General features: G+C 38.4%; 1 protein-coding gene across 1 annotated transcript in view; it reads left to right on the forward strand.

The window, feature by feature from the left end:
• Positions 1 to 1,663: 1,663 nt before the first annotated feature.
• The window catches only part of CWH43 (cell wall biogenesis 43 C-terminal homolog), a 32,447-nt gene continuing 8,738 nt past the window's right edge, over positions 1,664 to 25,372 (forward strand). Inside the window, exons 1-12 of the mRNA XM_027735947.2 lie at positions 1,664 to 3,245; positions 4,124 to 4,315; positions 8,575 to 8,695; positions 8,833 to 8,987; positions 10,319 to 10,520; positions 11,476 to 11,564; positions 13,510 to 13,764; positions 16,521 to 16,646; positions 18,796 to 18,875; positions 19,819 to 19,924; positions 22,668 to 22,803; positions 23,975 to 24,124. Coding sequence (XP_027591748.2) covers positions 2,924 to 3,245; positions 4,124 to 4,315; positions 8,575 to 8,695; positions 8,833 to 8,987; positions 10,319 to 10,520; positions 11,476 to 11,564; positions 13,510 to 13,764; positions 16,521 to 16,646; positions 18,796 to 18,875; positions 19,819 to 19,924; positions 22,668 to 22,803; positions 23,975 to 24,124 — 1,934 coding nt within the window. The 5' untranslated portion in view covers positions 1,664 to 2,923. The remainder of the gene's footprint in view (positions 3,246 to 4,123; positions 4,316 to 8,574; positions 8,696 to 8,832; positions 8,988 to 10,318; positions 10,521 to 11,475; positions 11,565 to 13,509; positions 13,765 to 16,520; positions 16,647 to 18,795; positions 18,876 to 19,818; positions 19,925 to 22,667; positions 22,804 to 23,974; positions 24,125 to 25,372) is intronic.

A 25,372-nucleotide genomic window follows, 5' to 3' on the forward strand; every position in this document is an offset into this window, starting at 1 on the left:
TGTTCTTCAAATACTCCTTGTTTCCAAAATTTACCTGAAAGTACTTCATAGTTATAAAAAATGGAGAGAGGTAATGGACAGAAATCAATAAATGTTAGTGATTCAGAAGAATAAATACAAACCAAAAGAGAAATTCTTACCCCTCCCAGAATGAAACCAACTTTACATATCAAAGAAAAAAACCCCAAGAGATACCAAAAATAAAACAACCATTATGGAGTTGAATGTTTGGCTGAGGAATTTTCTGCTATCAGAGTAGAAGGAGACTTCACAAACTCAGGGAAGGTTTGCAGGTTCTGGCTGCTTGTCTGAAAAACCTCTTAGAAAACACTGGAGGGTTGCCGGGGTCCTGAGGTTCACTACATTCACCAAAGGCAAAGCCTTCGCAGTGCAGAAAAACCCCATGTATACATACAGCACATGAGAGAAGGAGGAACGTATCATAAATATGATTATTCGTCCGTTATAAAATTAAACAGATCATTAATTGCTTAAAAATTCCCTGAGAAATGAAGACCTGGAGTAATGGAAGCACAGTGCAGCTACAAAAACGTATCAGTCACAGAAACATTTAGAGCATGGAGAACTAAATAAGAATTACACTATAGGATATTGTTCTCATGCTAATAAGAGTAGGAGTTAAGGGTGAATGAAAAGACATGAAACATCGCAGCAGGAAACAGTCAACGTACCTCTAAGTAAAACATTAAACTGTCCTCACTGCATACAAGAAATCATGTAAGTTTTCTATGTCCTGGCTGATCCTTGGATGTACTTATTTTTATTTTACACTTGGTCTGGCTTCTCTTCTAGTAGAAATGAAGATCTGACAATTATCAGGTGTTCAAGAGTTGAGATTTCCTCTTCTCAGTGTAAAGAAGCCAGTAAAATGGTTGAAGAGACCTGCATGTGTTAGTGTTTCCACTGTGAGTGTGACAGGTGCCTAACTGTAAACTCACCCACACCAATTTTTTTCCAGAGTCACTTTCTTAATCCTAATCTGTGCTCATACTTCTATGCCTTTTTTTTCTTCCATTTTTCTGTTACTTTCTTCTGCTTCTTCATCAGGCCCATTCAGGCCTATCTCTGCTGGGCTATATGCAAGGACAGCTTCTCACACATGTCTGAAAATTGTTTTAAATTTCATGTGTTTACTTTGGGTTTCAAAACTTTGAACCCAAATAGTTTGAACCCAAAAAAGGCATTTTTTTTTTTTACAATCACTAGCTTTAGAGAGATTTACCCCTGTCAAGCAATATAGTTGTGGGGCTGAAATTTATTTTCTGTTAATCTCAGCTAATTTTGTATGTCTACATTAGGGTAAGGGTATGTTAAATACTATTCTAAAATGAAAATACTCTTTTTTGTGTGAGTGGAAACTCCTAGTATAGTATGTTATCTCAGCTTTGCTGATTTTCCTTCGTTATATTCCTGTAAAGATCAGCTGCTTTTGCTGTATTTTTTATCAGCTACGCATGTGGCGCTTCAAGATTAAAAAAATATAGTGAAAGGCATTCCTACACATACATGTGTTATGAATCACCTTGTAAGCATTGACTTTTGTATTTAAGAAATTACACCTGAAAACTCTCTCCTCTTGTGCTCTGATGCTTATATGTGTGTCAGCCCTATGGAGAGCACTTCATTACATGTGAAGCCAAACTTGGTAGTTGCTAAGAATCTCAGAGAGACTACCCAGAATATGATGGCTAAATTTCTCAGGATTTGCATTATCTTCATTGCATTATGAATTTGATGGAAGCCACACAAGCATGTCAAGTTCATGAGTTCAGCCATGTCTAGTTTTACTGGAACTCCACCTTGAACCATGAAGCAAGACACTGTAATTACAAAAAGTGTTGCAAAATTGTTTCAAATATTTATTGGCTGAATGCATACTGTGAGCTTCACACTTTCCCTATGCAGCTACAAGAGCAGCCATGTTCCAGATTTACTCTAGCCAAGGATCTCATCTTCCAAGTTCCATTTGCGTCACACCACAGCAAGATGAAATGGTGTCATCACTTACATAATCCTGAGCCAGTAATAAGTGAACTTGGTGACTATTCTGGTGTGACTTTTCTTAAATGAAGAAAAAGAAAGATGCCTTTAGTGACATGGAACTTGGAGAAGACAGAAAGAAGGTAACTAAATCTATGAATCTCATTTTTCCTCCCCTAGTGAGGTTGACTTTTCCCTCAAAATACTTCAATTCTTTTGTGGACATTTAAAAAACATGTTTTCAAATAGTATCCAAAATTCAACAGAGTTTTAGTAGCTAGCCAAACCCCATTATACTGTGGGGTAAATGATTCACTTGACTTTGAGACTACTGGGACAAACTTTTGTTCCAAACGTTTTGACTGGAATTTATTGCTGTATGTCAGGTGTTCATCGTTTACTCCTATGGATTTGGAGTTTCACAAGACAAGGAAAGAAAATGCATACCATGAAGTTTAGTTAGAATGGGACAGTAGTTTTAACAGAAATGAGAAGATACAGCTGGCAGTTTCATAGGGTGCTGTATGAAGATTAATAAAACTTAAGAAGATGACATATTCCAACAGCAAGAGGACTTCTTAGTTACAATTTTACTTTTCATACCAAAAATGAAATTCTAAATTTCAGATTTTGCTTATGTAATCCTTTTGCCATAACTTGGCAGCTATGCTCATGGCTGTGTCGATTTAACTCAGGATCTCTTCTAAAACTAGGAAACGTAACAACTCAGGAATTTCAGCCAACTAAATGCTTCTTTTGATGCTTTTTGCAGACAGCATTGCTTATCAGAAGGTAAAACAACACACATTTCGCTAAGATGAGCACAGCAGTAATCCGGACACCTCCGAACCCCACATAGTCAACCAAGCATTTATACGAGCAGCAAGTGGGTCAGCTCCTCTTTTCCCCATCAGCCGGTGGGATGACAACCTTTTGCTTTTATTTTCCTTGCTGGAGTGACTGTTCGGTGGACAAGTGCTCCTTTGCTGACAGGTCAGCGAGGGGGCGAGACCTCCTCGCCGTTCCGAGTGGCGGGGCTGTAAGGAACAAGCTCCGGCCGTGCGGGCTGCCCGCCCCCGCCGCGGGGACGCGGCTCCCCGAGGCGGGACGGGACGGGCGGCGGCGCCGCGCCCTCCTGGGCACTCGGGACTGGGCTCCCGGGAAGAGAGAGGAAACCCCCGCCGAGCCGGGCAGCGCCGCGATGTTTCCCCTGTGGAAGGCCATTCTGTCGGAGAGTCTCCTGGGTAGGTGGCGGCGGTGCCTCCCCGCGGGGCTGGGGGCGAGGGGCCGAGGTTGAGGGCACCGGCGGGGGGGCTCTGCCCGGACCGGCCGGCGGCCGTGGCGGGGCAGCCCCGGCGCGGTGCCGCGGGAGTCACCGACCGTGGCGGGGTGTCGCCGGTGAAACGCTCCTCCGCTAGAAATGAGCGAACAGTGGTCGCTGCTGAGTGTTCTTCTTAGGGTTCTCTTTTTCCTCTAGTGATGGAATGCCTTTTGTCCCTTGGATCAGCCTAGGATTTATTGCTGTCCTCGGCCAACTGTTGTGCAGGTGTTGCAGAGCCGGTGCTGTGCTGCCCTGAGCAAGTTAGGGCGCTCAGGGCAGACCCCGACACCCTTCGGGCTGCGGCTCGGCTGCTCCCTGCATCTCCTGCAAAGCGTGTGGAAACTCATAGCGCAGTACTGGCGTGCCTGGACGAGGTGTCTCCAGGAGAGACCACCACACCGTTTTACTAGAAAAGTTCCTTTAGCCACCAGTCTGCCTTTGGGGAGCCCTGAGGCTGTGGGTGGACTGCTCGTTTAGGCAGCGTTGATCTCTCCGAAAAGTAACCCTTTCCGAGGCTGACCACTCCTTCACTGAGGATCAAAATAGAAACTGCTGTCTAAAGGGGGGAAGAACTATTTTATTCTCATTGGTTTATTTCCTGGGAAAATGTGTTTGTTTAACTTGAAATAGCAAATATTTCTTCACAGAAAGTGGCTGTTGTTGAATTACTTTCCAATATGTTTGATAGTCTACATGTGGAAGTACAAAATCATAGTTTTTAAGTAATCTCCAGGAAACCTTGCTGTTGAAAATACATGACGGGATTTTCCTTTGTTGTTGTTTGATTTTTTTTTTTTTTAGGCTACATTTCTTGGTCTCTTTACCATGCACTGCCACCGATGATCTACTACTTCCCCCTTCAGACACTGGCACTCACGGGCCTAGAAGTTTTTGCTGTTGCTTTCTTTTCTCCAATATTCTTGACAATTGGCCCTTTTTGGAGGTTGGCTAACAATAAGTATGTCTTAGTTTTTCTGAGATTGACTATGGTTGGTAAGTATGCACTGTAGTGAGTTATAGATTCCATCTTGTTATCAAGGCATAAGAACAAACCTTCCAAATTGCCTTAAAATTCAAATGATTACAAAAAGAGACAGCAATAAGAAGTTCTCACTCTCCCCATACTCATGTTTTGTTGGGATTTTTTTCTCTCAAACTTTTAGCTATATTTAGAGGAATATTGCTTACAGCCATTGTGTTGGGTTGCTGCATAATTAAAGAAAAATCTCCTTTCACTTCTACCTCTAGAAGCTTTTAAATTAGTATAAGTCACACCCAATAGGAAAGATGTTTTCAGTATCACACAGAGATCAGCAGAGCAGGTGTTTTTTTGTACAGCAGTTCTGTGTCTGTGACAATGGGTAGGGACAAGACATCATCTTGAGGCTATTATAAAAGTAATCTACTCTGAGTAAAACATTCTTTTTGGTAGACTTAGTTTCTGAGGCAGTTTTTTTTCTTCTAAGAATAGATTCTTAAATTAAATCTATGTAGATGCCTGTAGTATATTGATGGGGTTATGGCTCATCCTAAATGTGAAATGACTTATATTGTCAGTTGCACAGGAAAAAAGTGATCGTAAATTCAGGAAAAAGCTACCCTGCTACCCATCCCACACACTCCTACTAAAATGAAGATTTGCTGGGATTCATGCTTTGGTCTTCAACTAACTGGTGCAAATCTTACCTTTTGTTGATTTTCTGAAAATTTGTTGGGAGAAGGTTTGGCACCTACAGCCACATTCAGAAGCAAGTTATTGCTAACTAACTTGCAACACCTGGATGAACTCAGGGGAGACAAGGGGCTCCACCCTCTGTAGAGATGAAAATACTGCTGCTGAGTGATGTGTTTCAGAAGCAGCAGTTCCTGGTTCCTCGTTTGTTAATCTAAAATGATAATCAGGGAATCATTTTCCTTACAGTTTTTCTCTTTTACTGTTAGAAGACAGAATAAGATCATCTTATTTACTTTCTCCTCATATTTTTTGAAAAGAATTCTTGTTCTTTATCTCTAGAAAGGTACTGGAACTGAAGCCAGTTTGTTGGTGTCATTGGTTTAGATTAAGAATAGTCTTACCATGTTCTTTTCTTTTCCTACTCTTCCCATTTTATCCATCCTAATACCTTTTTTTTCTGTAATAAGCTTTTAAGTGAGCAGAATCTTCTACTTCAGCTTCCTGCAGCAGTGCTCAGTATATCTCTTTCTGCAAGATTTTCTAATTTGAAAACTAGTAATGAGTGGAAGCATTTAAAATTGCACCCTGCATCCCTTCAGATGTCACAGTGACACAAAATTTGCCATGTTTATTTAAGGTTAGTCCTTCAGATCGCCTTGCTGTGTTTAGTAGTTCACTTTACCAAAAGAGATGGAAATCACCTAAAAGAGTGTAATTTTTGTTCTGCTAAGTAAAGAGCAGTAACAGGCTTGTAATGGTGTGTAAAGTCTGTTGGTTCATGCCTGTTTGCTTCACCTGCATCAGAAGCTCCTGAAAGTATTAACTCCAAATAAAAAGTTAGCTCATTCAGTAGTAATCTGGGGCAGAAATGTCTTAATGTAGGTGGTCATAGAAAAACTCAGAGGAGGGAGACAAAAGCTGTGCTCATCCTCAGCCAGGGATAACCTGAGTGTTGCTATATGCAAAATCCATCTCTCCTTCATTCTTGCCTGAACAGGAACTGTCCCCTCAGTGACCATATCCCCCTGCTGTTTTCACCTCTTAAACACTCTGAATATTGTCCACCCTTTTGCAAGTCTACACCATATTGTCTCCCAGCTCTATTGTATGTACTCTGCATTCTCTTTACATGTTGCCCTACAGCGAGCGTTAGCATTTGTGGAAGATGTAAGAGCATGTTCCTCACTCTCTTTGTTTCCATCAAGGAGTTTAGCAGCCAGAAGTAACCCTCACTCTACTTGCCTCCATGCTGCAGGTTCTCAAGTTATCCAGATGCCCTTGCACAGGCAGCACTGGGCTTTAGTGATTCAAAGAAATCTCTGCCAATCTGAAAAGCACCTTTATTACGGCCGGGGAATGCAAAGGGGCAGGTGTTCTCCCCAGTGCACTCCGCCGAACCAAGGAATAACATAGCCTTTTATACAGTTTGAAAGTAGCAAGCTCAAAATTATCTTTACACACACACTTTTTGCAGTCTTTCTTATCTAAATAGACATCTAGTTTTACCTCCTATTCTTACCATTATGGAGTAGTTACGTAAAGTTTTATCACTTCAAACAGTTACAGGTTAATACGCATACACTCCTTTGCAGTTTGTTTTATCTAAATAGACACTTAGTTTTACCTCCTATTCTTACCATTATAGAGTAGTTACGTAAAGTTTTATCACTTCAAGCAGTTTCAGGTTCCCCACCCCTCTCTACGTGCTAAAAAGCCTTCCCCATTCTCTAAGCTTTTTATCTCAATTGCCCACAGTTCGGTCAGAGACTTTTAAGCAGTTTTACATTTTGCAAAGTCACACCTTCATAGCTAAATATCTCATATTTTATTTCATTCTCTATTTCATTAGGACTTTCCATATATATCTTTTTACTTAGTTCTCATCACTTCATTTTATCTTTTGTGTTAGTTCTGTCCCATCACACTGTGCTGCTGTTTCTCCTGTTTCTCAATTCTTCCTCCTTTTTTTCCCTCCTTCATACCTAGACACTTCATTCTCTTTTTGATCTTTTTTTTTCCTCCTCAGAAAGGCTATGGCCTTCCTCTGGGGCTTGTTGAACAATCAGGCAGCACAATCTACCCCACGCATGCTCCACCTCATTCCATTGGAAATACTCAGTCCTAAATTTCACAATCAAAAAATCTGAAAATTCTTCATGCTTAGCTAAAACCATATTTAGGGGCATGGTTTTTTTTTTTTGTTTCTTTTTGCCTTTTCAGGAGGCTTTATTTTCTCTGAAAATTTTAATTCCATAGTACTTGATTTTGTGTTCTATTTAAAACCAAAAGCAACCAACTACCCCCTGGTAGTGTCTATTTGAATCTGTGTCTTCAGACAACACACAGTAAATTTGGGTGTTTGGACAGATATATTTAAGTTTTGGGTGTACTTGCTCAGCAACAAAAGGTGTGTCTGTTGTAAATTGGCAAACTCATGCTAGCTTTAATCAGGGGAGTGGAAGTGATGAAAGATTTAAGAGGCAGGTTTATGGGTTGCCGGTACGATTTAGCGACAGAAATCTGTGTGCATTGTACGTGCAACCTCTGCTGAAGGTCACACAAGTACATCTTCACTACACACTGATTTAATTTTATCATCTTGGTGCTAAACTTCATATCTTTTACTGCGAGCTGAATGAGCAGGTAGACAGTTGGAGGATTCCTGGCATGTGTTGCCAGAATCTGCAGCTTTATTTCTGACCTTACTTGCTTAACATCTCTTCAAGTTTGACTCATACTCATTTAGCAAATGGCTGGTGGCATAACAATGTTGCTTCTCCTGATGTTTGATGTTGGTCCTGGGCCAGATTTTGCCACACTGAGTGAGGTTATGAGAATGTATGTGATCCATTGTCACTTTAATTGGAAACCTGCTAGCAGAATCTAAAACTGCTGATAGGGTGAGGTCACTGTGCCGTGAGAACTGGTGGAGATGTGTGTGCATGCTCTGTTTCAGTGACTGGGAGAGTGACAGTTTCCAGTAATAAGATGACACAGGCTGTTGGTGATGACTCTGAGATCAAATACTGGGCCAGAGAAAGCCTTGTTCACACCTACTAATCCCTGAGCAATGTGTGGTGACTGCTCCTGTCTAATAAAGAATATGGCTTTTGCCACAGTGTACTTACTTTTATAAGTGCATTTATTTTAAAAGTGCACTGCGGCAAAAGCCGTATCCTTTTTAGAAAGGAGTAGTCACCATACATAAAACTTTATGGCTTTTGAGTTATGTAAGTGCATAGTTGAGGAGTATCTGTATGCTTAGATATTTTATCCATATATCATATTTATGGAATCAATCACCATAAGTACTTAAATTAAGGCAATCACTGCACTGTTGGATAATTGCTTCATTTATCTTTTTCCTTGAAAATTATAAATGCTATAAAGTCATATATACTCACTCCTATCCATACCTACCTTGCTTTGTTTAAAAATGGGTAATGTCATGTGTTTTCAGATGAATGGTGTAGCTATTCAAATTACAGACAAGGTTGAACTAATACACAGGAAATCCTTATTACCTGATCTCTATTGCCCCTTAAAACAATCTCTGTCTGCGTGTGTTTCTTTGTAGGAAGCTTGGCATCATACCAGGCACCAAATGCTTCAATTAGACTATTCATCTTGGCTGTTGGTGTTTCTTCTTCATTGCTGGTTCAAACAGTAACATGGTGGTCAGGAAACAGTTTACAAAGGTATTTTCTTATTCTGATGAGATTGGAACTGACATTTCCTTGTATTAAAAGATGTTTTCTTTCTTTTTTGTCCCCTAGAAGTTAAGATTTTTTCTTTTCCCCAAATACCTTACTATTTCAAAAGCTGATTCTTACAGGTTCATCAGGATATGGGGCTTCATGCTAGGCAAGATAATGCTCCTTGTTCTTCGCATCTGGTACACGTCACTAAACCCAGTCTGGAGCTCACAGGTTGCCAATACTGTCATTATGATAATAGGTTTTATAGCAGCAGTGGAGCGAATTTATTCAGGTAAGCATGTTACAACAAAGATGGCAGCTATGAAAACATCCTAAAGTATACTTATCTATGTGCCACTGGGTTTTGATTTGTTGATTTTTTTCCCCAGTATAGAGTCTGTTTTTAGACCTGATACATGAGCTTTAGAAGCCATGGGGTACTTCCATCTACCCATAACATGTCAGAACTGGTATCACAATTCATACAAGCTGTAGTAAGTTGGTGTTGGAACTGTGGACTAATTGCAGTGTCAATAATGTGACAGTAACACAAACAAAGGCATAAGCTAGACCAGTAAAAGCAGAATGGTCATTGTCATTCCATCATGAAACATCTGTGGTATTTCTCTTATTTTCTTAATTCAGTCTGCACTTTGAATTTCTCTGCCAGTGCATATCTTTTGACAGAGAAGGGGAGACAGGACAAAGCTGGGGAACAGCTGATGTGTCAAAATAAACAGAAAGTATTGGAAGAGCGGACAAGTTGTCCTGGTCAAAATTTGCCTGAGTTCTTGAAGTGTTTGGAAAGAGTACACAGCAGTGGGGGCTGGCATAGGCTAAGCTCACTTAAAAACTGTGAAGGTGGTATTGCCAAGGAAGACAGCGAGGTTAGTTAAACTGGTTAGTTAAGGCAGCTCATGTTAAATCCTCAGGAGCTCCTTCCTTCTCAGTATAACCTGAATGAATTAATTGAAAGATAAAACCTTATCTATGTGTAAGTGGGTATAAATTATCATCATGCATATTGTTTGTAGACTTGCATTACATAACATAAATTAAGCCTGAACTTTCATCAGAATTTAGAAAGGGAATCTACTGAAGAGATTAGGAAGGAAATATGTCTCCTTTGTGGATGACAAAGTGATATGTCTATGCAATTAAAGGTGTTGCTTTCTCCTTAGATGAGAGAGGATCTACAGTGCCTGGAAAAAGGAGAAGGAAGGGAGTTTAGTTCTGGCTTATTTGGAAGTGTCAGGTTTTGTTCTTATCAGAGCTTAGAGTTTCAGAGAACGGAATCCTCTGAACAAATTCCAATAACTTTTCTGCTAATTTTCAAAGCCAATTTAATTATTTAAATTCCAGTATTATGAAAAATAATCAAATGTGCAGGTTGCCATTTTTGTACACTTACTGTGAGTAGCTTTTCCTGGCAGACCTAGGATTGTTGCTAGAGACTTTGAATTTTTTTTGTGAGTTATCAGTTTCCATGAATGATCAGAAAAGTTAGCTTTTGTGTCTGTAATTTATTCTGATAATTTTGTGATCTTGGCTATTTCTTTTTCTCAGTAACTCTTGCTAATGGATTTGACAGTTTGCTTAGCTGCAATTCTGTGCTTATTCTAGGTGGAGACAGGAGGAAACAAGAAGCAAACAAAACTGGTAATGCGGTTAGAGAGACTGCTTCCCATCCTTATTGGCTTTTATCTGGGGTTGCTTTTGGCAGCCTCATGTTCCTCACCCTGTGGATATTTGGGGAGGTCTCATTAATTTCTAGATGGGCAGTAAGTGGACATCCACATACAGGTCCAGATCCTAATCCACATGGGTAAGTGGATTTCTATTATTATTATTTAAACAAAACAGTTCTCAAAAACCAGTGCTATAGTGGAGGATGAATTAAAACTCAACCAGATGATGGTATAATAATTTAAATAGAAAAAAGTGGATACAAGATAATTCACACAGAGGACTTGTAGATTTATTCTAGCTTTCAGATAGCTCTGAGCATTGTGTCTAGACCATGAAATCTTAAAATTTTCTAGTACAGAATTTTTTTTCAGCAATAAAATCTTGATTTGCCACATTGCAAAACAATATTTAGATTAGGATTGAGATTCAAGGACTTATGAATGCAGTCTATCTATTATAGGCAGTAATTAGTTTAGCAGTTGACTTCAGAGAGGAGATGATCAGAGATGCATGCACATAAATAAACTGTGTGCAATATTAAAAGATATACTTCTGTAGACGTTTGTAGTCTTGATGCTGTGTGCTGTTCACTTGGGTTCCAAAACCTAGGAAGAGACCAGATTAGTTATTCTGAGTCCATTATGTGGAATGGCAGGTGAAAGAGTTTATAATTTGGAGATGGTATACAAAAGAGCTACCCAAGACTGGTAGCAATGTTAGATGCTCTAGGATCCCCTATTTGATGTGAAGAAAATGCTTCTTTTTGCACTGGATTCCTCCCTCTCATTTTCTCTGGGTTGTTTTTGCCTTTTGTTCTCAGGATTTCAGTGGGCTGCTTCTGGTGCTGAGCATAGCTCGCTTACACCTTACAATAAACTGCCATTATTTTCAACTGGAGGTTTTTTACAGAGGGGAGAAAGTATAGCAGGGTGTGAAGTAAAGGTATTTTGTGCTCAAATTAAGCTCTGTTTAAAGTAAAAGGATTATAAATATTACCAAACATCCTTGCCTATGTTTAGAAGTTTGTTTTTGACCAGAGGTTTATAAAATCATATTAATGTATGATTACTTTTTCCTTGTTGTTGTATTAGAGGTACAGTTCTGTTGGGCTTGGCTCAGGGACTGATGCTTTCATTTTGGAGCTGGTCTTCTGTCATCAGTTTTGCCTGGTTTCTCATAGGTAGGTGCAAATCCTGAGCAGAATTTTTGTTTCTGTTACTTTATTTCTTTTACTCAAGTCCTCTGCCCTTACACCACATCTCAGAAAAGTGTGGCTAATCAAAGCCTCCTTTTCTCCGTCACTGACTGTAGTATACATATGTCTGACCAGTTGACTAAGGACTATAGGCCAAATCTCCAGGCCATTGCAGAGCAGTGTTACTCTCTGCAGAAGCCCCTGTTGAGGTTCTGTTCCCTTGAGCAGCATCTCAGTTCTGACCATCTGCATTGTATAACGCATTGGACTTGATGATCTTGGAGGTCTTTTCCAACATTAGTCATTCTATGATAAGGCTACATGTGGGGTTATGGGGTTAAGGTGACACAAACCTCTTAATTCTACAGAAGGCAAAATAACTTGTAATTTAGTGTGTATTTCATCTGGAGGCAAGCTTGCCTCCTGTCTTCTTAGTTTTCAAGATCTCCAGGCAATAAAATAATATGAACATCAAAGCTGTCTACTGGAGCAATATGTTTGTAAATCAGTCTGCATACAGTGGGTCTTAGGTGGTGGGAAGTGGGATTCAAGTACTGGATCTGGGGATCCGTTTTCAGGAGAAAGGTACAGCTATGCTGTGGAGCGAGTGATGTGTGGAGCAAGTAGGAGGAGACGAAAATAATTCTGCTCCTGAACTGTGGAGAGGTGTGTTTTTCATGCTGTCTCAGCATGGATGGATAGATGCTTCTTGGTTTAATCTGTCATCCCATCTGAGTGAAATATAGTGATATAAATGCTATCTAAAAAACCTCTAAATCTGCTTCTGTTTTTGGCCTTTAGATCTTTATATAAAGAAGACACAGCAGGTCTTCCTACAAATGTTTGATCATAAATTAGGAATACAAAATATGGTGACCAAAGGAAATGATGAGTTACGTTTTGTTTTTTTTTTCTCATTCACCTTCTGCTTTGGAGCACTTAAGAGTGCACTTTCAAGTCATTTTCCACAACCTTGAAGGCAAGAAATTGAGTATAAACTGAGTTTCTCCTAGTCAGGAATCAAAATAAAATACCAAATATTAGGAGTGTCACATTGAAGGCACAAGAGTTGCCAATGCTTAAACCATTGGTTGTCCCTTTGGGCAATTTACCTTCTGGTGTAGGTGTTAGTTTTAAGGAATGTGTGTGCAGATTATAATGTGAGTATGAGCATCTGTTTTTTAATGTACACACATCACTAATTTAAAACAGGTACGGAATGGTTCTTTAGTTGATTCAGCCATTGTATTTTAAAATGCTCAGAGCCTTGATGTATAAGTAAAATATTAAAAGCATTTCTATACATTTGCTATGAGACTGTGAAACACTCTTACCTGCAGTAACATTTGAAAATGAAATTGTCCTGCTATAGAGAGCTTGTGTGGTTGTTAATATTCACTTTGGGGTTGAATCCCCGAATCAAAGACGATGTGGGAAATAAAAACTCTTGGGGTTAGTAAAAGATTAATAGTTTTCTTGCCTAACCTTTATATGGTTATCTACAGGGAAAAAAGATCAGATCAGGGAAAGATATGTTTGCTCTTCATATTAACCTATTTGATTCTTTATTATGGTAAAGGAGGTTCATAATAGGCAAACCTGATACTGTCTTAAAGAGTGCATCATCCCTCTGTTGTGCTGGGAGAGCTCAATGTAAGAAAAACTGATTAGTTTTGGCTCTTGATGATGTTTCTCTGCTGTCTTTTTGCTGCACTGTTTTCAGCTGAATAAGCAATCTTTAAAAAACTGGGATGTTAGGAAAAGTAAGAGACTGTCTTTGGCAATTGTGAAATCCTAGTGATGCAGTTTTCATGGCTGCAAAGAACAGTTATATTTCCCAGACTGTATTTTTTTCCCAGACAGAATGTGAAAATGAATGTGGCAGATAATATGACTGAGACTTACTATATTCTTTTCTATACCTTCTCAGGTTTGGCATCTTCAGCTGGTCTTCTTTATTTACACACCTGGAGTGCTGCTGTTGCAGGCAACATTCTTGCTGTCTTTACTATGTCTGTGTGGCCTCATCTAGCTGGACGCTTTGCTAGCTGTCTGCATCCTGGGAAAGCCATGAGTACAGCCATGTTTGCCTATGTTCTTGAATTATTCTTCTGTGTATGGTGTACAGCTTATAAATTTGTACCTGGAGGAGTTTACATTAGAGAAAGCTCCCATCTTCTTTTAGGTACATTTCCGATTATGAACAAATACAAATACACTTGTTTTAGCCTCAGCCAGACATGTGAAATGTAGCTAGCGTATAAAGACTCTTTCCAAATGCTCAGTTGCTGTTAGATTTACTATGGTAAGAATGAAAAAATTAATGAGATATGCAAAAAAAACCCCCAACTTGTTTCTTTACTGTTAGAAATAGTCTAAAATGTGGACAAAATATGGAATTCAGCTGGGGGAAAATGATGAAATGAAAAAATGTCTGATAACTCAGTAAGCAACTGAGGAAGAGATCTGTTGATCAGTCACCCTAAAAACCTGGCTGCAATCCAGGTTGTGAATGCACCTGTATGCTAGCTACCCAAAGTAGCAGTATGGTACCTCAGGTAACAATGTAGTTACTGGGACCGTGACATAATTCAGTGCATTATGAAGTCCTGCTCTGAAGAGCAAAGTGTATCATCCTGCTGATCTAGCTAATCTACATTTGAGACCTGAGATTCTTTTCTGTGTGGCTCTACCTTACGTTTTGTGGACACACCAGCATGTTTGGAGGAATGTAATTGAGCCTGCAGTGTCAGAAACATGCAAACAGGAGAGGAAGAAAAAAAATTGTCAGGTATTTGCAAATGAGGAACAACCGAGTTGAGCAAATATAAAGGCTTTAGCCAAATGATCACTTGTTGAGGGTGGAGAGATGGAAATGAAACCAACCCTTCCTGGTTTTGTCTCCAGAATTATTTTCTCAATAGGTACTAAAGTGTTTCAATAACATATTTCACTAACTATATTTAAACAATGTCAAACATTGTCTTGAGCTAATTGTGTGGCACATTTTAAAATGTGATGTATGAGCCTGTATTTTGTTTGGAAATGATTAATGAATGCTATGCTTGACTTGTTGCTCCACTGGTTTTAGATTTCATAACTGTTTTTGCAACCACTTTCTGTCACTCCAGTTCCTTACTCTCTATAAGCATTTCTTATATTACATCAATGGCATTAGGGATTTCAGTTTGTTACGTTTTGAGGAGAGTTCCATTCCATTATTGTGTTATTTTCTTTGTTCTCAAAGCACTCTAGGGGGTCTGTAGAAACAGTATCTTAGTTAATTAAATCTTATTCTTTGAAGTTATATGAAGGAAGCACGTGGTAGAGGAGTGTCAAATGCTTTCTTGAGTAATACTGTGACAAAGGAAAGCTTTTATATAAAATCCCTCTCTGTTGCTTCCTTTGAAATACAGTTGTGATTAATTTACATGGCATGATCACAAGGTAGTAACACAGAGATGGCCTTAACTTTCTCTTTGGTAAAATGAAATCTGCGAACTAAACCCGTCTCAGCTGATGACACTACATGAGTTTAAATTCCATCTGAGAATCCAGTCTTTTTAATGCCATCCCATTGCTTATCACAGATTTGCAAATTATACCATGAGACTACATATTTGTTGCTGTGCTTCTACCCTTACAGTTTGGCTTTCTGGCGAACTGCTTGTTTTCTTCTGGTTTCTTTCAGGTGCAATTGCTATTTCTTGCTTTCTCCTCCTGTCCAATATCCTGCCTTTCTCTTGCTGCAGTTTGGGTAGGGAGCTGCACCAGGAAAACTGACAATGGAAGTAAGATCATTATATTCAAAATTTCTGTGCTGCTTTACTGTGATGTGATATAATGCTGAGGGTCAGATTCCTTTAATGGCTGTGAATCAGTCTCCCTTTGAGGAAGGTTTGTGTGTGCCCCCTTCATCATTGCTCTAGACCTAGCTTGGTTTGCAAACTTTCACTACAACTAATGTAACAAGTAAGGGCAATAAAAAAATACTGAGTAATAGTAATTTCATCATCAGCTATAACTCTGAAGTAAAACATTGCTTCTATAGTCAATTAACTGTGCCCCAAAGATATTAAGGACATATATCTTCTCCAGCAGAGCTCTTACCCAATTCATTATCCTCCCATGTTTTCTTTGAAGGTAATTGGATCCTTTATCTCATAAGGAATAGGAAAAGACCTTGTACTAACAGTCTGAACTACTTATTGAAAAGATACCTTTCCAATGCAATGCAACAGTTAGTGCATGAAGTTGTTCATTAGTTTTTAAAATGTATCTACATGTGTGTTTAGTTGTCTATTCCTAAAATGCAGAGCTGTTTTTGTTGGCCCTGGAGTGCAAGAATACAAGTTGCTGCCATGTTAAATTGGCCTTCCAACTGCTGCAATCTGCTTACGATGTTTTAGTACAAATCGATGAGCAATTGCTTTTGTAGTTCTTATACAAAAAATGTGTTACTTTTATCTTGGTGACAGAGCAGTTAATTTGTAGATAAAACGTATCTACAATCAACAATGTATTTTTTCATAAAGCTGCTATTTTAAGGTTCTGTAATATGTGGGTGTAACTTAATTGCTCTTGTCCAGGTTGATTTCAGTAAACTTTGAAAACAGTGGACTGAGCTGGGAGTTGTATCCATCAACAGGACCTGGAAGGGTTTTAGCATGATTTATCTAACTTGTGCTAACCTTTTTACATAATACCCTGGAACTATACTGCAAATCAGTCTTTGCTTGAGAGTGCTGTCAATAATCTTATATGTCCTGCATTGCTACATTAGGTATGGCAGTTATCTGCATTTGTGCTTTGAGTCATCTTTGTTGTTGGAGCCATAAGGTTGTTGTCTCGTAAGCTGGAAGTTTATAAGTGTTGTGTTTATGAGCAATGTTTAATGTATTAAGGCTCTATGAAAAAAACTGATTACTTATATTTTTGTAGGTTTTATCATGTTATGTATTGGGCTAGATTTTCTAACAGGACCCAAGAAAGACCTTAGTTCTACCTTTGAAGTGAAAAGCCATCAAAAGCCACTATTCAAAAAGACTAAAAACTATATTAAACTATGTAAGTATAAATTTACTTCCTTTTTTCCCTGACTGTAGGGATATTGTCTGAGGGAAAAGAGTAACACTGTGGAGCTTTTTGCTCAGATGTTTTAGAAATGTGGGGTTTTTGCTAGTTTTAGAGACAGACTTGTAGTTGGTATTGCCCTGGTTCCAGTTTAAGGATGACATATTCTACCGGAGGAGCTGACTCACTGTGATAACAACTGACAGAAGCTATTCCTGATGGAGTGTGTTAAATAGAGACCAAAAACCAAAATATGTAAATGGGTTGGACTCAGCAGCATTTGTGCTTTCATTTTAGAGGTTGAGGAAGAGGCCTCTCTGGATCTTGAGATTTACAACGAGTACACAAAAGATAGGAATAATTTCTTGGCCCATTTTTTATGTCGTTTTTGAAGCAGTTCAGTGAGACAGCCTTCCTAAGGCTGTGTGAGCTGGCTGGCAGTGTGAGGGGACTTGGCTGGCCCAAGAGCTGCTCTGTAATGTGACACACCTTCTTGTGTGAGGAGGCAGTCCTGCAAAGCCTGTTGAGGCTGACATCACAATACAATCTTGATGCTTTGCTTCGTGTTAAGACCAGGCCTATGCTCAGGAAATTCTTGTCATCATTTGCCTGTGAACTATGCCTGGGGATCCCAGCTTTCCAGATTGTATATATGCCTTTTTTCCTTGGGTTTTGAAGAGAAAAAAAAATCAAATGTTCGAGGTTTTACTACTTTTTGGCTTTTAAACCTCAGGGATTCATATAAATGATGCTTTTGTTTTCATTGTTAGTTTGTTTTTTCTAAGAAAAACATGTGTCAATATTGTGAAGTTTGGTAAAGGAAAAAAACTGCTAAATATTAGGGCATGCTAACCCTACAGAGACCAGGATGATGAAGGTTCAAATTCCGCATCTTTTCTTCTGTGATTTGTATCAAATCACTTGCCATTTGTGTACATTTTGCTGCATTTAGAAAGCAGAAACAATAGCACTTAACAACTTTTCAGGGCTGTTTCTGGAATGTTTATGGAGGACTTTACCCTGTATACTCAGGGGCCAGAAGAATATGGCCCGTGAGAGTTTGTGTGTCAGAGGCAATGTGAACACCAGTTCAAGTGGTTTGAATATTGCTGCTCAGAAACGTCTCACAAAAGTGGGTGAATATTTCAAAATACTCCTTGTCACAAAGTACAGCCCTTGTTCAGCTAATCTGGTGACGTTGCGACAATACCTCTTGTACTTCCTCATCGTGCCCAGACTTGTATTTTTTCTCAGCTTCCCCTTTAAGCACCTTTGCGTCTTGCAGAGCATGAAATTACTTGACGTGTGCTAATTTAAACAGCATGTCCTTTCTTCTGACATAATCCATTATCATATTTATTTAAATTTTACACAAAATTGTTCCAGAAAACTTGCATTACAGTAATTTCATAAGTGCTTAAAGATATGAAAGAATAAACAGGAGTTACTGAAGTCATTGTAGAGAGCATATGTCATTGCAGAAATGAAATAACTGAGAAGGGCTTTGATCATCAAATTAGAATGTGCCAAATGCTGAGAGCTCTTAAGTGTCCACTGTATTTATTTGGAAGGCTAGTGGAGCAGTGGGAAAACTCTGAATATGCTTTCTGTGAAGACAAAGTGCCTTTCCAGGAACATGTCAAACAAACGATCACTCTGGAAGTCTGGCAGAAATCACGTTTTTGACATATAAAGGCTTGCAAAGTAAACTAAATTTTATTCCATGCATTGTATTAATCCAAAATAAAAATTGTGTACTACAAATGCATACCTGCAACACAAAGAGGAAAACACTGAAAGGTTTACATGATCCTCTTACTCATCTTCTGTAGCAAATTCTTCAGCAGACACAATTTTTACATAACTATTTCAAAGAGTTTGGGTATATTTTATCTGTTCAGCATGTTGTGTTTTGGAGAATGTAAGCGTATTTGCACACATACAGATATTCTGGATGCATTTAGATACTCTTAAGTACACTACCTTGGACTGGTGTTGTCCCTGGCATATGTTGAAATTTAAACATACGCATTTCTCATCTTATAAATAGCGCACCTTAGAGTAACAGTGTGCCCTGTTCTAACTACAATAATGTTATTTTTTCTTGCTTTAAAACATAATTTTTGTATTTTTCTATTTCAAGTCTTGTGGCTGTTTGTTGGTGTTGGTTTGCTTGGACTGGGTTTACGTTATAGAACTTATCAGAAGAAACTGGGCCAAGGGGTGAGTAGTATGTTTGCAAAAATGGGAACTTTCAAATATACAGTAAAATATATACAGCATGTGATACTTCAGGTGCCTTAATCGGTGCTGAAGAAGTCTTTGTACCAGTATCCAAGTAATCAGAAAAACTAACACAAAAATGAAAATGCAAAAATTTAATTTGTAAATTCATGTTGAACATGGGAAATGCTTGGGTCTTTGGAGATTTAAGGTGCTGCTGTGAAGGAAAAAATATTCTGAAAAAATGAGAGATTCTTGCCTCATATGTTAAATTTGAATGTTACTTTTATAAATTTATTTATTTTAGTTGTATTCAAACTTGACTTGACAATGCTGTTAGCAGCCTGATCTCATGTCAGGGAAGTTTGAGCAGATAACATTCTGAGGTTCCTTCCAGATGAAGGAATTCTGTGCTTCTATATTCATATGCATAACTCTGAATCTAAGCTCTCTGAAAAGTTGGTTGATCTGGATTAGAGTAGTTATGGAAATTGGATAAAAATCATAAGATTCCAGTTTTCTACCTGGCAAAAAATTATGTGTTGCAATGATTGTAACAAGATGCTTAAGGCTTGCAAAGTTTAGTGTTAGATTCACACATGCATGCAGACATATACAATTGGCTTTCTGTTTAGAATTAATTCAGGTTTGTGGTTCTTATAGTGTGGAAAAAGTGGCTAGTTACTCTTAGAAAGACAAAATAATCCATAATCTCTTTCATGTTCATTTATTTGCAAATACATTTTAATTATGATGACTCTTCTCCACTTGTTAATAGCAGATTAACTCTTTTGTAATCCTGACATCTTTATTAGGAAAATGTGTTGGTTAAAACTTCTCTTCTTGCATGTCTTTTATGGCACCATGTATCTGATGTTGGCTGCAAAGCTATAATACATAAAAGTTAAATTGCACTTGACTTTTTTCAATTTATTTTTTTGAGGTTCCAAAACGAGACTTCTCTGCTATGATCTGGCCTTTTAGATTTGCATATGACAATGAAGGATGGTCTAATTTGGAAGGATCAGCTAATTTGCTTAATCAGACAGGTAACTATTTTTTTTTCCCACTTCATTTATATTTGAGAGGGTTCATCTAAAGAGAAAGAACACCTGCTGGGTGACTGAGTCCATTTTTGCATTAACACAAGAACCTGTGTTTAGTGTTTTTCTTCTGAATTGGTGAGCTGTTCCAACACAATCACTTCTGTTAAAAATCCATTTGCAGAGGTGATAACTTGTTCAATGTGTTTTTAAAAAGGTTTCTAGTTCGAGAAAACACTTGGTTTGTTATTTGGATTTTTCTTCTCATAATGCTGATGAGTAACTTGTCTATAGAGAAACTCTTTGAATAAATAAAATAATGATAAATATCCTTTTAGATAAAATACAATGCTTTGTAACTTCTCTGTGGGTTTTTTTTTAGATGTGAAGCATTATATAATACTGAAAGTGTCTGAAATTAAAATGCTCTAAGCAACAAATATAGAGGAGAAACAAATGAGTGTTTCCATCACTGAACCAGAGCAATATATACAAGAAAGATAACAGTTTTAGCTTAGTTGTCATGATTTTATGGTAAAGAAGGATGTCTAACCTGTTGCCCATGGACAGGATTTTGGTTGGAAAATTAGCTATAGGAAATTAAGAATATGGACTCAAGATTAGTGCTGCTGCAGAGTGCATTGAAAGGAGTCAGCCAGTGGTGCTTGTAGGTGTTACCTTTTTTTGTGATACCCATGAGATAGGGTAGACTGGGTTTAAGATTTAAAGCAGCTCAGGAGATTAGGAAGTATCAATGCTGCTGTTCCAGCATTTGTTTTCTCAACTTCTCCTATGGTGTGAGTGCACTGCAGGACTTTCCTGAGCAGCTCAGGTTTGACAGACCCAAGCAGTGGGAAGGCACTGACAGATGCTCCTGTGCAAGGCTTGATTTTGTGGCACAGATGCCCAGGAGTTAATGAAGAGTGAACAGACTAATTCGAGCATCATTCACTCCATTGTCCCATGAACCCAAAGGTTCAGAGGGCTGAGCTATGTAGGCTGTCTAGTGATGTGAGAAAACAACCAAGACATTAAATGAATTGAAATTTGGAGTGATCTTGTACATTAGTGATTCCATAGTTCCTATCTGGGTGTTTATTTAATCTTTGCAGTTTATTTATGAATTATAATGAATGCATTTATTCCTGGTGACCATAGTTTAAATTAATGAATATTAGAAAAATATGGTTATGTCCACTGAGCATTTCTTTGAGGTAGTGAAGTATCACTTCTAAAAAAAAAACCCACCCTACCATTAAGTCAAAAAGGCAGCAAATTCCAAAATATAAATTAATAAATCTTAATTCCAGGTTGCAAGAAACAGTATTCTGGAGTTTTATGTTATATGCATATTGTTATATAAAATACTATGTTAACATTTCCAGAAAATGCATTCATTAATATATTTAGAGTTAAGGTTCAAATTCTTAAAAGGTTTTCTAAAAAAGTGTTCCTGATTTTGAGCCCCATAGAAGAGCGGCTAACTGCTTCAGCATAGGGGTTGTCTTTAAAGATGTGGTGGTATGCATTCCTTGGGCTCATCTTCTCTCTGTTGGCGTAGTGAAGATGCAATGTGTAATGGCTTTTGTGTCTGGAACTTCTGTCTGCCCTGAAGGGATACATAACATCAACCCTTCTTAATGGTTTCAGTTACTGTTTCTGTGATCAGCATGTATGCTAATGATGTAGAAGCAAAAACCTGGGAATCCACTTAAAAATACTCTGAGCTACCATTTTTCCTGCTGGCATTGCTTTCACAGTGCTAAATAAGACATTTCAAAAGCAAAAAGTCTTCTATGTCAAGAGTGGTGCTGGATTGGAGTGGTCTAAATTCCTTGAAGAAGAGCTTTGGATGAAGTGGTGACTCGATTGCCTTCAGGAGTAAGAGAACACTCCAAGGGGGGCATAATTGCAGCAAGAAGGGAACACTTTCTGCTGCAGCCGAACGGACCTGCTGCTCAAGCTGAGCCTGGACGGTCCAGGCATCCTATGGCCAGCTTGCAGACTCCCACCTTCCTTCCTTCAGGCATGGGCAGGTCTTAGATGCATTTCTTAGGTTCCTGGAGAGACTGCATAGTTCTTCCTGTATCCTGCAGTTAAAATATGGGGGAACCCATCCTTTTCCCTTGACAAAACCACACTTCTGCATGTAAACAAGGAGGGACCACAGTGCCATGAGAAAATGAGGTGGCTGCCAATGGTCAGCAATTCATTGGAGCTGGGAACCCTTCTGTTACCATGCCTTGGGGCTAATGCTGGATCGCTCAGGGCTGATTAATTGCTTTGGCAATAACAGCCAGTTCCATCTTGCACAGGACCCTTTGGAGCACAATAGGATTTGTTAGATGAAGGTAAGTGCAGATGTGCTGTGTAGTGCTTGTTCATCGTTGAAAGCAGTAGAGTCGCTACTGTGCTGTTAATCAGTGTACTCACAGTATCTCTAATGCACAAGGTCTGTGTAGGCCAGCTTTACTGTGCAGTCTCGTGTCTCTGGTTGTGCGCTAGGGAGGAGCTGTGTCAAGCAGACACTAAGTATGCCTTTATCGGGGGTTGTGTGGCCTGCAGTGGCCAAAAGTTTGGGCATGACTGTCTTGAGAACATTAGTTTGCCTTGACTGATTCCTGAAGGACTTGTGTCCACCCCTGTGCAATCAAAAGGGAAATTACAACATCATGTGGTCATTTAGTCACATTCATAGGTAACAGTTATAAATTTGGAAATATTTTCGTTTTTTCCCTTCCTTTTTTAGAAGCAGATTTTATCACTATTATAGAGAGTGATGCCTCTAAGCCATTCATTGGAAACCACGATCCAACAATGTGGCTAGGAGAAAAACTAGGATTTTACACAGATTTTGGTCCAAGCACAAGAGATCACACTTGGGGGTGAGTCATCTTCACATGCACAGTGACAGTAAATAGATGTAAATACGCTGCCCAATACTGAACGTGAGCAAAGAATAGTTGGAGTAATAATCCCCATAATCGCTTTGTTGGAGCTTGTCTTTTAGGAACAGGCTTTGATTCCTTAGTGTTACAATGTAATGCAGATGGAGTTTTCTCATTGTTAAACATGATCAGGTTTTGGTGCCTGCCTCTGTAAGCTACTTTGGTTTTGGTGAAGTAGAGAATGGCATCCTGTACAGATTTGGACGTTTGTCATTCTAAGTACTGTATCTGATTCCCTTTTCAAGTTATTTTGGTTTGGGCAATGAGACCTTTATATTTTGGACTTAAACATGTGATAGCAGTTGGAAAATGTAACTGTACCTGGAGGTATGTGAAATCTTGAATTCCTTAAATCCAGGTTGAACTCTGTAGTGGGAAATGGGCATAGAAAGACGTCTGTTTGACCAGATTTTTTGTGTTGATTTTACTTTAATGCTTGACCAACTACCAGTTGCATATCTTTCAATACCTTTGCCTTCTGGAAAAATAGTTGCTTACGATGTGTTTTTTTTTTTTTTCAGGGGGATATATAGATCTCTGTGGCAGATAGAACTTTCTAGTGATGTTGCAATGGCTATTTAATTATTGCCATATGTGAGGGGAATTTAGTAACTTTCCTCTTCTGGAGTCTGTCTATTTAAGTGAGGCAGAATGGGGCAGAAAAATAATTCTCTGAAACTCTATTCATGAAATATTTTCAAAAACCTGATGCAAAATGTCTAAACTGAAGCTGAAAAATGAGACATCTCATACTTGGAAGATGTATTTCTCTCTGCTTCTAATTCTAATAAAATACGTTTGAATTTCTAGTAGTATAAAATTCTGTTTTGTCTGAAATACAGATTGTGAAAGGCTCAGTGTGAGAATTCATATATATAGAATATTTCTTAGTGTAGGAATTAAATTGATAATACAGTTTTGGGCATGTACTCAAGTAGTATTTTAGAGGGAAACCTAAATTCAGAAAAATCTACTAGCGATGGTTTATATTCTGGTCTGATGGTTTGCGTTCAGTGACTGTTAGTCTTCTGCTCACATTTATCTGCTTAGTTCACACCTGTGATTCTCGTGAACTACAAAATGTCACTTTTCGCCTCTTCTCATTTAGGATTATGGCACTATCAAAGTATCCAATTGTAAAATCAACCCATCACCTCCTTCCGTCTCCAGAGGGAGAGATTGCACCTGCCATTTCCCTGACGGTCAACTTCACAGGGAAACTGATTGATTTCGTTGTCGCCCACTTTGGAAACGAAGAGTGTGTATTTTATTTGTTGTTACATATATCGTACAAAGTCATGTAATGTAATTTGTGATTTTCTGGGATTTCTTCTGTACCCTCTAAATATGCCGCTGTAATACTGGTTCTAGCAAGGCACACTTGAGGAAATACTGTGACATAACTACTGGTTTAAAATTTTGAAGTACTTTTTAAACAGGACAAATGTGTCATGCAAAACTCAGCTGAGCCTACTATCTGAATTACTAGGGATTTAAAGATATCGTTCTAAAGTCACAACAAATGATAGGGCTAGAGATGCATCTCAGTGCAGGATAGCATCCTTCTGACTTTATGAATATGGAATAGATCTACTATATTCCACAATGAGTGCAGATAGTTGCAGTTACAGATAGATAGGGTTAATGGAAAAATGATATTTATTAAAACAAAAAGTAACAACTCTGAAACTTCCAAGAAAGCACGATGTTGAAACAGCAATAAAAATACCCATCAATGTCCTTCTGACTGTATGGAAGTGGCAATATGAAATCTGATCTCTGGATTTGGAAAGGCAAAATTATACCAATAACTCAAATATGTGATGGAAGAGAATAAGATGTATATTTCAGTTCTTGAAAAAAACATTTTGATTACTTGTGTGTAATGAATATTAATAAGAGATAGTTTTGTGAATGCTCCATGTAGCTCTATTTTCTATTATATTTGCTGCAATATCTAGTGTGTTTGTGGCTATGTAGTAGGATTTGGAATTATTTTTTAAATTTGTTATAATTCACGGAGAGGCAAATTTATGGATAGAGTGCAGAATATAATAACACAAAGAAGTTGCTCAGGAAACAGCAAGAATTCTCCTAATCCCATTTCTTTCCCCAGTGTAGAAACTGTGCTCCAAACCTACAAATTTTTTATAAATTTCCCATTTATTAAACAAATATAGTTGTGAGAAATCACTCCCGATTTGAACTCTGGAAAGGAATTTCCTTCTATGCCTCACACAGGTGATTAGACTTGCCTGTCTGAGAAACAGTTTGTCAAAGCAGATGAAAATAGCACTGTATTCCCCCCTCAGAGAGAGATGAGATAAAGATGAAGGAGAAAATGTGAGGAGACATATGGGAAATGAGTACAAATTAGATTGTGTTTTTGAGGGGAATGAATTTGTAATTAAATGTTGCACACAACTGCTTGGTTTTAATCTTTTTTTTTTCCTTCTACTGCTTAGGATGACATGGACTATAGAATACTGGATAACTAGGGATGTTT

This window comes from Pipra filicauda, unplaced genomic scaffold (genome assembly GCF_003945595.2).
Source record: "Pipra filicauda isolate LSUMZ 115617 unplaced genomic scaffold, ASM394559v2 scaffold116_size3395265_pilon, whole genome shotgun sequence".
NCBI lineage: Eukaryota > Metazoa > Chordata > Aves > Passeriformes > Pipridae > Pipra > Pipra filicauda.